The sequence below is a fragment of the Erythrolamprus reginae genome, chromosome 8 (assembly GCF_031021105.1).
Source record: "Erythrolamprus reginae isolate rEryReg1 chromosome 8, rEryReg1.hap1, whole genome shotgun sequence".
Classification (NCBI taxonomy): domain Eukaryota; kingdom Metazoa; phylum Chordata; class Lepidosauria; order Squamata; family Dipsadidae; genus Erythrolamprus; species Erythrolamprus reginae.
The window spans coordinates 16,040,889-16,053,989 of record NC_091957.1 but is presented as its reverse complement, the minus strand read 5'-3'; the positions used below and the strand labels follow the sequence as shown (position 1 = coordinate 16,053,989).

At 46.4% G+C, this 13,101-nt stretch overlaps 1 protein-coding gene across 3 annotated transcripts in view; it reads left to right on the top strand.

Moving 5' to 3' along the window:
• Positions 1 to 12,893, top strand: part of NPHP4 (nephrocystin 4) — a 57,607-nt gene extending 44,714 nt beyond the window's left edge. For all 3 annotated transcript variants that reach the window (XM_070759017.1, XM_070759018.1, XM_070759019.1), the window contains 9 exons: positions 138 to 324; positions 458 to 547; positions 1,429 to 1,585; positions 2,722 to 2,807; positions 4,415 to 4,500; positions 7,559 to 7,730; positions 9,362 to 9,541; positions 10,477 to 10,620; positions 12,219 to 12,893. In XM_070759017.1, coding sequence (XP_070615118.1) covers positions 138 to 324; positions 458 to 547; positions 1,429 to 1,585; positions 2,722 to 2,807; positions 4,415 to 4,500; positions 7,559 to 7,730; positions 9,362 to 9,541; positions 10,477 to 10,620; positions 12,219 to 12,359 — 1,243 coding nt within the window. In that variant the 3' untranslated portion in view covers positions 12,360 to 12,893. The remainder of the gene's footprint in view (positions 1 to 137; positions 325 to 457; positions 548 to 1,428; positions 1,586 to 2,721; positions 2,808 to 4,414; positions 4,501 to 7,558; positions 7,731 to 9,361; positions 9,542 to 10,476; positions 10,621 to 12,218) is intronic.
• The last annotated feature ends 208 nt before the right edge of the window (positions 12,894 to 13,101 follow it).

Here is a 13,101-nt window from a genome sequence, read left to right as displayed (position 1 = left end):
GAATCCGTGGTCAGCTGAGCAGGACAACTACAATTTTCCCCACCCTTGAGTCAGGAGAACCGAAGGGGATGCCCTTTTCTCCGGAACCTCCATCTCCCATGTTTTATCAGTTGACGTTGTCCTTGGTCTTCTCCTAGCGTCATCTTGGACGTCAGAGAGTGGAGGCATTTTAAGGAACTGACACAAACCGTCACCCCGTTGGAAGAGGACATGTTCCACCTTCACAACGGTCTCACTCCTCAGGTCTACCTGCGTCCCAAGGAGACGGTCTACATCCCCTTCAAGTACCAGACCTTCTCCATCGACCAAGCGGCCATGATGCAGGTGGGGAAGACCTCAGCCCTCAATGTGGGAGGGGTGGTGGTGGTCCTTGATTTATATCCATTCGTTGAATCACTGTTTGAAGTTACGACGGCCCCGGAGATCTCCTGCCACATCCATATCTTTGATTTTCTAGCAAGGTCCCCCCGAGCCGACGTCTAAGGAAGGTGAGAAGATCTCCACGGCCACCTCTTCTGGGAAGTTCAGAGAGACTCTATGCATCAAGGTAACTTGACAGGAAGCGATGGATGATGCCCATGGGCTGGGAAGCCTTTGGTCATCTGGCTGAGGTGGGCGGTGGCCAGAATCCATGGGAAGGCTTGAAGACTGTGGACAGAAGCTTAGGGGAAGGGGGGTCCTGTATCACCACCTTCCTCTTCCTCCTCTGCTTCTTTTGCTCCTCTTCTCATTTTCTTCTTTTCTTTCTTCTTCTTTTTTCTTCTCTCCTCTTCCTTCTTCTTCTTCTACTCCTCCGACTTTTCTTTTCTTCCTCTTCTCCTGCTTCTGCTTTTGCTCCTCCTTTTCTTCTTTTCTTTTCTTCTCCTTTTCTTCTGTCCCATCTTCCTTCTTCTCCAATTCCTCCTCCTTCTTTTCTTTTTTCTTCTCCTCCTGTTCCTCCTCTGCTTCTTCTGCTCCTCCTCATTTTCTTCTTCTTTTCTTTTTTCTTCTCTTCCTTCTCCTCTTCTGTTTCTCCTCCTCCTCCTTTTCTTTTTCTTTTCTTCTTCTCTCCCTTCTTCCTTCTTCAACTCCTCTGACTTCTCTTCTCCCCTTCTCTTCTGGTTCTTCTTCTTCTGCTTCTCCTCCTTTTCTTCTATTTTTCTTTTCCTTCTTTTCTTCTCCTTTCCCTTCTTCTCTGACTCCTCTGACTTCTCTTCTTCTCCTCCTCTTCTTCTGCTTCCCCTCCTCCTTTTCTTCTTTTCTTCTCTCCCTTCTTCCTTCTCCAACTCCTCTTCTTCTGTTTCTGTTCCTCCTTTTCTTTTTCCTTCTTCTCCTCTCTCTTCTTCTCCCTTCTTCTCCTCTCTTTACCCTCGAGGGAGATAACAAAATTCTGATTCTAATTTTCCAAGAAAAGTCAACTCCTTGGCATCTCTTCTCCTTCTCATCCAGGTCTCCTTCATGGTGGGCAACGACAAGCCCCTCGCCATCCTGAGCGTCAGTGTGGAAACCCAGCCCCACCCGGTGGATCAAACCTTCCGCTTCTACCACCCGGAGCTGACCTTCTTGAAGAAATCGATCCGCCTGCCTCCGTGGCACACACTCCCAGGTGGCTCCCAGGGGGTCAAGCTGACCATATCCTGAATGTCCCATCAACACAACTTTTAAGATGGGTGGACTTTCACATTAACCTGCTGGTTGGAGAATTCTGGGAGTGGAAGTCCACCCATCTTTAAAAAAAATAAAATTAAATCTTTATTAAGTATAAATATAAAAAGACAAACAAAGATACTATAAGACAAACACACACAAAAAAATTAAATATATACAGATCTATATCAAAGTATTTGAATATAAGACATTTAACAGATGTCAACCATCCTGTTGACTATCATTCCCTACAGCCTAATTGTAGAGTCATTTATGATTATCCTAAGTGCATATATACATACATATATATACTGTATATGTTTTTGTAGACTTTCATGGGTACAGGTATGATGGTCTTGGTATATTCAGGTTTCTTCCTGTGTAGGATTTGGAAATTTCTGGCGATGTTTCGATGAGGTCCCACTCGTCATCTTCAGGCTGGTGTTTCTGTCCTTGTTCTAGGGCGAACACCAGGACAGAAACACCAGCCTGAAGATGACGAGTGGGACCTTGTCGAAACATCGCCAGAAATTTCCAAATCCTACATGGGAAGAAACCTGAATATACCAAGACCATCATATATATATGTGTGTGTGTGTGTGTGTGTATTCCTTTTACGGTCTAACATTCAATCACGCTCCATTCTTATTTAAATTTAAGTTTATAATGTCTTTAACTATTTTTAATTTTCGTTTCATTGTTCATTTACCAGCTGTATTTTGTATTAACAACAATTTGTCCATTAGTTTCAAGTTGTTGGCTATTAGACATATCTCCTAGTCCACCCATCTTAAAATTATCACTTGAAACAGCTTAAACAGGTGGATGATAAACTTAGGAATTTGTATGAAGCTATATAGAGTTGATACACAGTTCTCCTTGAACTTGGATGATCTGTAGATCTGGACCCTCTCAAGAAGTTATTTCTGCAGAGAACTTAGTTGCTAGGATTTCAGAAGTGAGCCACTGTTTGGGTATTGAGTTGAGTGGGTCACAGTCCATCAGAGCTGCGGTCATTGATAGCAAGGGGGACATTTGATTTCAAGTCCTTGAAGGCCAGCTGTTCTTGAGACCTCGCTTGTTTCTCCTTGGCAGGGGCTCCTGTGGGCATTCCTGGGGGAGAACCTGAGATGTTCGTCCGTTGCAGTGACCCCAACGTCATCTGCGAGACCAAGAAGATGGTACTGTTGCCCAACATAAGCTCCATGTGGGTCTGGATGGTGGGATTGGTGGGGGCAGGAAGCAGAGGGTTCAAGAGAGAATGGGCTTCCAACATGCTGATGTGATAAGTCAGATAGGTCAGAGGCTGTGGATGCAGCACAACAGTTCTCTTCAATGGGTTGGCCAACGTGAACCCAACCCTTAAGAAGGTCTGTTGGCTGTTGTCAGAGACACCCAACTTTTGTGTGTTGCATCCTTCCACAAGAGATTCTGAGGAAAAGAGATTGTGGCCATTAGTTCTCTGTAGACATCTCCAGAATGTAGCTTCATACCGAAATCTAGCAGGTAGCCTCCAACTGAAGATGGGCAATGCCGATAGAAGAGTAGCTCACTTCTATCGGCATTATTGATGGTTGCAGACATTTCATGACCCACCTAGAGAACATCAACAGTGTTGGGAGAGATTGGGGAAAGGAAGAGGAGGGAGGAAGAGGATTGTGGTGTCCTTGGTGTCCATTTCATGACCTGTTTAAGGAACCTCATCCGAGCAAACAGTGGATAGGAGAAACCATAGAGTTGCATTCCTGGAAGGGACCTTGGAGGTCTTCTAATCCAAGCCAGGAGAACATAGAACCATCGTGGACAAGCCGCTATCCCATCTTCTCTTTATAATAATAATAATAATAATAATAATAATAATAATAATAATAATAATAATAATAATCGTTATTGAGTATAAATATGAAAAAAGACAAACAAAAATGCTACAAAAACAACCCACACAAAATTAAATATATACAAAACTATATCGAAGTATTTGAATACAAATCATTTAACATAGATGTCAACCATCCTGTTGACTATTTCCTGCAGCCTATTTTTAGCGTCTTGTGAGTGTCCTAAGGACATATATATGCCTTACAAGGCAGAGGCTCCATGTTCAAATCCCAGGAAAGGATGTGGCTAACTGATGAAGGCAAATAAGCCCAAAATAGATCTATAGTAGTCTCCCTTCTTTTTCATTATCAGCAAAAATGTTATACGTACATACATACTTACATACATACATACATACATACAAATATGTTATACATACATACACACATCTTTTATGGTCTAACATTCAATCATTTAACTGAGTTTCATTCTTATTTATCTTTATATTTAAGTTTATAGTGTCTTCAATTAATTTTCATGTCCCATCTTCTCTTTTTTTTTTAAAGCATAAATATAAAAAAAGACAAACATACTACAAAAATAACACACACACACACAAATTAAATATATACAAATCTATATCAAAGTATTTGAATACAAAATATTTAACATAGATGCCGACCCTCCTGTTGACTATCATTTTGCCTGCAGCCTATTTATCATTTAAATACGTTTCATTCTTATTTATCTTTATATTTAAGTTTAGAGTGTCTTTAATTAACGTTCATGTCCCATCTTCTCTTGGAGACCACCAGCTTGGGGGTTAACGCAGATCATGATGTTCAACCTACACAAGTTGCTAATTTGGGGAACTTAATGTAGACGCCTAGTTAACATCCCGAACCTCGTGTCCTGATTTTCATTCCCAAAGGAAACGAATTTAATCCGTTCTTGATGTTCTAACCTCCAGGGACCCGGAGAACCTCAAGACATCTTTCTGAAGGTCGCCGCGGGTTCGAGTCCCCAAATCAAGAGATTCTTCGTGTTGATTTACACGTAAGCCTTGCCTACACTTTAAAAAAAAGACTCAAAACTCCGATCGGCAGTTATTCCTTCCTTCCTTCCTTCCTTCCTTCCTTCCTTCCTTCCTTCCTTCCTTCCTTCCTTCCTTCCTCCCTCCCTCCCTCCCTCCCTCCCTCCCTCCCTCCCTCTCTTTCTTTCTTGATTGGATTTGTATGCCTCCCCTCTCCGGAGACTCGGGGCGCCTAACAGCAATAATAAAACAGTATACAGTAATAATCCAATACTAAAAATGATTTAAAAACCCATTAATATAAAAAACCAAACATACATACATACATACCATGCATAAAATTGTAAAGGCCTAGGGGGAAAGAGCATCTCAATTCCCCCATGCCTGGCGGCAGAGGTAGGTTTTAAGTAGCTTACGAAAGGCAAGGAGGGTGGGGGCAATTCTAATCTCTGGGGGGAGTTGGTTCCAGAGGGCTGGGGCCGCCACAGAGAAGGCTCTTCCCCTAGGTCCCGCCAAGTGGCATTGTTTAGTTGACGGAACCCAGAGAAGACCCACTCTGTGGGACCTAACTGGTCGCTGGGATTCGTGCAGCAGAAGGCGGTCCCGGAGATAATCTGGTTAGCAAGAGAAACAAACCAACAAACCCCAGATTGTGGCCTCTAGTGTAATCTGTGTGTGTGTCATAAAAGGAACGTTAGAGATGGAAATTTAGTGGTTAAAGCAACCTCCCTTGCCCACCGTCGTTAAGTGAAGCCTTCCGGCTGTTCAGTTAGGGACGAGCGCTCAGTGAATCTCTCTCCCTCTGATGCCTCTGCTTGTCCGACAGTCACAAAAGGAGGTTACGTCACCCCATGAGCCCGTCACCAAGCGTCCGAATTTTTTTGGATTTTTTTTTATTTTTTTCTCCACCGTACACAGGTTCATATATAGATAGATAAATAGATCTATACTACATATACTATATAACTATATTTACAACAGCACGAAGCTTGAAACTTCAGCCTGATGATGGTGAATGTGATTTCACCGAAACGTCGCATAGACACTCAAAATATTACACGGGGCAAGACCCGAACTCAGAACAATCTACATACATATACGCGTGAAAATCTACGAAAACACACACACACACACACACACACACACATATGTTTGTGTTTGTGTGTATTTGTGTGTGTGTGTGTGTGTTGTTTTGTTTTTTGCTGAATTTGAAAATTAAGGGAGACTAGGATAGATCTATTTCGGCCTTATTTTGGCCTCATCAGCTAGCCATACCCTCACTGGGACTTGAACCTGCAACCTTTGCCTTGTAAGGCAGAGAATTAACCTCTGGGCTACAGTATCCAATCCTTTCAGCTCTGTATATATGTATGTATGTATGTATGTATGGATGGATGGATGGATGGATAGGGAGGGAGGGAGAGAGAGAGAGAAAGGGGAGAGAGGTAGATAGATAGATCTATACTACATATATACTACATCCATATATATCAGAAAAATAAAGGGAACACTCAAACAACACATCCTAGACCTGAATGAATGAAATATTCTCATTGAATACTTTGTTCTATACAAAGTTGAATGTGCTGAGAACAAAATGAAATTGATTGTCAATCAGTGTTGCTTCCTAAGTGGACAGTTTGATTTCACGGAAGTTTGATTTACTTGGAGTTATATTGTGTTGTTTAAGTGTTTCCTTTATGTTTTTTTGAGCTCTGTGTGTGTTTGGATGTGTGTATTGTAATAAATCTGTTGTAATAAATCCAATTTATTTATACCCCTGCTGGCTGGACCCTAAAGTTTGCACAGACCCAGGAAACCAAACTTCCCTTTTTAACCTGTTGGGGGTTTTTTTCCCTCCTGTTTTTTCCCCCTATGCCGTGTGCTAAGCTGTAATTCAGGGATTGCAAACTGGCGTTGAGCTGAGCCGAAAAGTGGCAAAAACCTGTCACCTGTTCGACACCTTGAATGCAAATGTGTGTGGGGGGGGATGTCAGCCCAAAAGAGGTTTGTGTCATCTTGTCAAGTTTTAAGGCAGGTCGGCAAATGAGGCAGCGGGAGAAATCTTGCCCGAGTTTTATATTTTATAATCACCGCCTTGGAAATCGCGGCTGGTTTTTTTCTCTCTCCCGGGCCCAAAAGGCTTTAAGTCAATTGAAAGCTTAAGGGGGTTTGTTTTTCCCCTCCCCTCCCCTCCCCAAAGCTCTGTGCTCGTGTGTGTGTGTGGGGGGGGGAGTGGGGGGGCTTAATTTGTGTTTTTTGTCGCCACGGTCCTCTTGCAAGGTCACCCCTGGGAGCTGATCCCTTGCTTGCTCAATGAGGACCTTGTAAAATTCATCCAGAAGGGCCTGGGAAAAAGAGGAAGGGAGGGAATAAGAGAATAGAAGGAAAGAAAGTGAGGGGTGGAAGTGGAATCCTTCCTTCCATTCCCTTCCTGTATCCTTCTCCCTAATTCTTCCTTCCTTCTTTCCTTCCTTCCCTGTATCCTTCTCTTTAATTCCTTCCTTCCTTCTTCTCCTTCCTTCTTTCCTCTAACCTTCCTTCCTCCCATCTTACCTTCCTTCCTTCCTTCCTTCCTTCAACCTTCCTTCCTCCCTCCTTCCCTTCCTCCCTCCCAACTTTCCTTCCTTCCTTCCTTCCTTCCTTCCTTCCTTCCTTCCTCCCTCTAACCTTCCTCCCTCCCTCCTTCCCTTCTTTCCTCCCTAAATTCCATCTTCTTTTTCTTTCTTCTTTCCTTCCTTCCCTCTTCCTTCCTTCTTTCCCTCCCTCCTTCCTTCTTCTCCTTCCTTCTTTCCTCTAATCTTCCTAACTCCCATCTTATCTTCCTTCCTTTTTCCTCCCAACTTACCTTCCTTCCTTCCTTCCTTCCTCTAACCTTCCTTCTTTCCTTCCTTTCTTCCGCTAACCTCCCTCCATCTCTTCTCTTCTTGTATCCTCCCTTTCCTCCCTTCCCTCCCTCCCTCTCTCCCTCCCATATATTCTCCCTCCCTGCCTTCTTCCAGCTCCGAAGGGAGGATGGATGCCCGCCGTAGACCCCCCTCCCGCTCACACTCTCTCTCTCCCCTTCCCCCCTCTGGGCAGGGACCCCTGGCTCTCCGCTCCCACCCAGACCTGGCAGTTCTACCTCCACTCGCTGCAGTGGGTCGAGGCCGGCTGCGTCCTGGGGCAACTGACCCGCCTCTCGCTGGTGCTGCGGGGGACCCACGCCGTCCGCAGGGTCAAGGCCTTCACCTCCCACCCGCAAGAGATGAAGGTAAGGTCCTCGGTTTATGACCAGAATCGTCACAAATATGAGCATCTGGATTTTTAATCACGTGACCTTGGGGGGGGCGCGGTACGACAACGATTGTCGCAAGTGTGAAAACCGGTCGGAAGTGACTTTGTTCCAGTGCAGGGGTCACTAAAGGAAACCGTTGCAACTCGTGGACTTCACGGCTGCTCGAAGGCCGAAAAAAATTGGGTGGTAACTCAAGTTTCGGATCGTCAACGCATTCAGGTTTCTAGTCCTCATGGCAGGAAAACTGGAGCAGACCCGAGATTGGTCCATTCAGGCCTTTTCAGTGAAAATGCTGGCAGGGTTGCCCTTGGTCACTAAACGAACAGTTGTGTGTGGGGGTGGTGGGGGTGGGGGTGGTTTGTGCGTAATTGCTGAACTATCGTGGTTAAATTAAACTTGGTTAGTATGGAAGTTTGTAAAGGATGTTGGTTTAGCGTCCGCCCGATGACTTTGGAGGGTCTTTCCTGGCGCAGGATTTATGGTGGGGAAGCCGCTGGGTAATTGTCTTTTGATTAAAGCCTTGGAATCCGGCCGGTCCAGCCGCCTGAATTAACGAGGTGATCTGGAGGGGCTTTTCTTAAGCCATAATTAGAAACGGGGGCTGCAAGGGAAGCGCAAAGGCGGGGAGCCTTCCTCCACCCACCCCCCACGCAGGAGAAAAACCTGGGAAAGCCTTTTTCCACTTTTCCTTGGTCCGAAAACGGCCAATTAAGGAAAAAATTGGGCCGTGTTTGGTGGAGAAAACACTGCTGTTTGAGCCAAAATAATCAGGGTCCTGGATGAAACTTTTTTTTAAAAAAATGTGTATTTATTGCAGGACAAAAGTGTCTTTTTTATGGATGTGGCCCAGCATGAAACGTCTCTCAAACTTTGCAAGGGAAGGGAGGGAGGAAGGGAGGAAGGAAGGAAGGAGAAGGGAGGGAGAGAGGAAGAAGATGGAAATAATAGAGAAGGAAAGAGAGAGAGGAAGGGAGGGATGAAGAGAGGAAGAAAATAGAAGGGAGGGATGGAAGGAAGGAAAGGAAGAAAGGAAGGGTAAACGAGAGGGAAGGAAAGGAACGGGAGAGGAAAGGAGGAAGGAAGGGAAATAGAAGGAAGGAGAAAGGAGGGGAGGGATGACGAGAGGAAGAAGATAGAAGGGAGGGATGGAGAGAAAGAAAAGAAGAAAGGAAGGAGAAATGAGCGAATGAAAGGAATGAGGGAGGGAAGGAGGGAGGGAGGGAGGAAGGAAGGGAAATAGAAGGAAGGAGAAAGAAGGGGAGGGATGAGGAGAGGAAGAAGATAGAAGGGAGGGATGGAGAGAAAGAAAAGAAGAAAGGAAGGATAAATGAGCAAATGAAAGGAATGAGGGAGGGAAGGAGGAAGGAAGAAAGATGGAAATAGACAAGGAAGGAGAGAGAGGAAGAGAGAGATGAAGAGAGCAATAAGATAGAAGGGAGGGATGAAAGGAAGGGTAAATTAGAGGGAAGGAAAGGAAGGAGGGAGGAAGAAGATAGAAAGGAGGGAAGGAAGAGAGGAAGGATCAAGGAGGGGGAAGGGAAGGAGGGGGGTCTCTCCCCTGGAATTGGGGGATCACCTCCTTCCACCCCTTCTTCTGCCCCCCTCAGCTGGACCCAGAGGGGGTCTTCGTCCTGCCCGCCAACGGGGTCCAGGACCTCCACCTGGGACTCCAGCCACAGAGCCCTGGCAGCCGCTTCCTCTCCCTCAACCTGGTGGACGTGGAGTCCCACCAGTTGGTCTCCACCTGGCTGGTCTCCGTCTCCTGCCGGCAGCCCTTCATCTCCAAGGTCAGCCCCCCCTCGGGCACCTGGGCGGATCTTCTGGGAGGGAATCTGGGAAACGAGAGGGAGGGGGGAAGGTGAAGGAAGAAGGAAGAGGAATGGAGGGAGGGAGGACGGAGAGAGGGAGGGAAGGAAGGAAGATTAGAGGAAGGAAAAAAGGGAGGGGAGGATACATGGAGGAAGATTTAGGGGGAGGAAGAAAAAGGAATGGAGGAAGGAAGGAAGAGGGGAGGGAGGAAGGTGAAGGAAGGAAGAAAAAAGAAGGAAGGAAGAAGGGAAGGAGGAAGATGAAAGAAGGGAGAAAAAGGAAGGGAGGGTGGGAGGAAGAGGAAGGGAGAAAAATGTATGGAGAAAGGAAGGAAGAAGGGAAGGAAGGAAGATGAAGGAAGAAAAGGTGAGGGAGGGAGGAAGAAGAGAGGGAGGGAAGTAAGATTAGAGGAAGGTAAAAAGGAAGGGAGGGAAGGATACAGGGAGGAAGTGAAAGGAATGGAGAGGCCGGAAGATTAGAGGAAGGAAGAAAAAAGAATGGGGGAAGGAAGGAAAAAGGGAGGGAGGGAGAAAGACAGAAAGAAAAAGGAATAGAGGGAAGGGAGGAGGGAAGGGAGGGAGGGAAAGAAGATTAGAGGAAATAGAAAAGGAATGGAGGGAAGTGAAGGGAAGAAGGAAGAAAGGTTAGAAGAAGGGAGGAGGGAAGGAAGGAAGAAGAGAGGGAGGGAAAGAAGATGAAGGGGAAAAGGAATGGAGGGAGGACAGGAAGGAGTGAAGAAAGAGAGGGAAGGAAGGAAAGAAGGAAGACGAGATGGAGGGAAAGAAGATAAAGGGAAAAAAAAGAATGGAGGGAGGGAGGAAGGAAGGAAGGACTTCCCTCTACAGGAGTCTCTTGAGTCTATCTCCGTGTGTCCTTACTACCCCCACCTACATTTCATTCTCCCCCCTCCCAGGCCTATGAGATCGCCCTGCTGTCCGGGGCAGGCAAAGGCTCGACCAAAAAGATCACCTACACCAACCCCTACCCCTCCGCCCGGGCCTATGGCCTCCACACCAACCACCCGGACCTGCTGCACTTCAAGGAGGACGCCTTCCAGGTGAGAAGGGCTTGGGGGTCCACGGGGGGAAGGGGGCTTTGGTGAGGCTGGGGATCCTTGGGGGTGGCAGGCCCAGTCAAACTCCCCCATTTTTCTAATGCCAGGGGTCTTTTCATGGCATTGAGGTGGGGGGCCTTGGAACTCTCTGAGACTGGTTGATTCCTTGCAGACGTTTTGTTACCCAGCTGGGGGATTTCATCAGGGCTGGGAGGGAGGGTTTGTAGGGAGGAGGAGGAGATGTTTCTTTACCAAATGGGGTCACCTCTTCAAGGGCTCTCTACGCTGCACTTGATTGGGTTACCCAGTGGGGTCGTGAGAAGTCTGCGGGGGAGCACTGAGGAAACCCCCCCCCCCCAGGTCTCCTTCCCAGCCTCCTCCTTTCTCCAGACCCCCTTGGAGCATGGGAGGGCTTGACCTAGTTGGGCCGTGAGACACCTGCGAGGAAACATCCAGGATTAGAGACCATCAAGGACCCCACCACCCTCCTCCTCCTCCTCCCTCTTCCTCCCCCTCTTCCTCCTCTTCCTTCTCTTCTTCATTCTCCTTCTCTTCTTACTCCTCCTTCCTCCTCCTCTTCCTCCTTCTCTTCTTCCTCCTCCTCCTCTCCTTCTCGTCTTCATCTTCCTCCTCCTTCTTCTTCCTCCTCCTCTTCTTCCTCTCCGCCCTCTTCCTTCTTTTTCTTCCTCCTCCTCCTCTTGCTCCCCCTCCTCTTTTTCCTCTTCTTTTTCCTCCTCTTTCTCCTCCTCCTCTCTACAAATTTCTCTCCCTTCTGACCCCAATAATGTCCCCTGGTTGGGTCAGATGAAGGCTAAATCCCAGGGAATGCAAAACGTCTCCAGTGCAGGAAGGGGGATTCAAGGGGCTCCTCTGGGGGACCGATCCAGCTGACGGTTCCCTCTTACCCTCCCTGCCATCCCTCGGTGCCCCTCGAAAGCCGCTTCATTTTCTTTTTCTTTTAAGCAAATATAATCTTTATTGAAGATAAATAGGGGAGGGGATACATAAAGCAAGAGGACTATGCGAATACTGGTACAAATGTATATGAATTTAGAGTTATAAACCAAAGTACACGCTTGCATATAAGGCTAAAGAGAGAGAAAGAGAAAGAGAGAAAAGGGGGAAGGAAAGAGAAGAGGAAAAGTTAAAAAAAGAAAGAAGACAAAAGAAAAAAAAAGAAATTCATAACTACATATATACAGGTCTGTATAAATTTATCAGATGTCGTAAGTAGTGTCAACTTCTCTGTTGACCCGATTACTCTACAGCTTTTAAGATCTTTACTGTCAGTAAAGATCTTGGGTTTTTAAACTTGAGTTAGAGTTTAAATTTTGTCGTTTTGAATTTGTTCCGCCTTTTATCAATGATTCGTAGTGTTATTTTATAAGTTTAGGGGATAATTGTTTGGGTGAAGGGTAAAAGGATCATGATGGAGTTGTATGTTGCCTTTTATCCAGCCACATTTATTCCACGCTTTATGGAGCTCTGATTCCTCCTTGTCCTGTAGTTCGAGGGTCATTTTCGTCATCTCAGCACATTCGTGAGTTTTGTTAAGCTCCCACCGGGGTCTCCCTAACCATCCTCCCGGCTTCCCCCTCCAGGTAGGCCCTGGGGAGACCTACACCATCGGCTTGCGCTTCGCCCCCAGCCAAAATGCCGGCCAGGAAGAAATCCTGATTTATATCAACGACGCCGAAGGAAAAAACGAGGAGACTTTCTGCGTGAAGGTCACCTACCAGTGACGGACGGGGCGTCGGACCGAGCAGACGGATCAAATCAAATCCCCTTTGGACCCTCGTGGTCCCAAACGGTCTGTGGAGACCCCCCCGCCCCCTCTCCCCAAATCCAAACCAGATTCCGATCCTTCCCGGCACCCGATCGGGGTTGATCATCGGAAGCGGATCCCTCGTGCCTGCCTTGGAATATCGTGAATCAGATCCACTCCTCCATCCTTGGGATCAGGGGTCCAGCGAGGGTCTCAAACCCAAGCATTGAGGAAATGGGGGGGGGGGGGTTGTCTTTTTTGGGAAAAAAATGTTGCAACAAAAAGATTTTAATTCAAAGGTCAGGTCAAAATTTGGTTCGAAGGAGCTTGGCCATCCTAGCGCACGAGGATTATTCGGTCCATGTGGGTTTATTTTAATCGTAAGTAAATAATAAATTTTCCCCACGTGATATTTTTTCCAATCCATATTGCTGGGGCCCCCGTTTTTAGACCCTTGGGGTCTCGTTTTTGTATCTTCGGTTTTGAAATAAAAACCTTTTATTTATAGCCATTTCTAGCTTTTGAATGAACTTTTGGGGGGGTGCGAGTCGACGATGATACCCCACGAAGCATTTCTGATGACAAGAAAAAGAAAGAAAGAAAAAGAAATGTCTTTCTTCTGTCCTTCCTCTCTCTCTATCTATCCTTCCTTCTTTCCTGTCTTCCTTCTTTCCTTCCTTCCTTCCCTCCTTCATATCTTCTTTCTTTTCTTCCTTTCC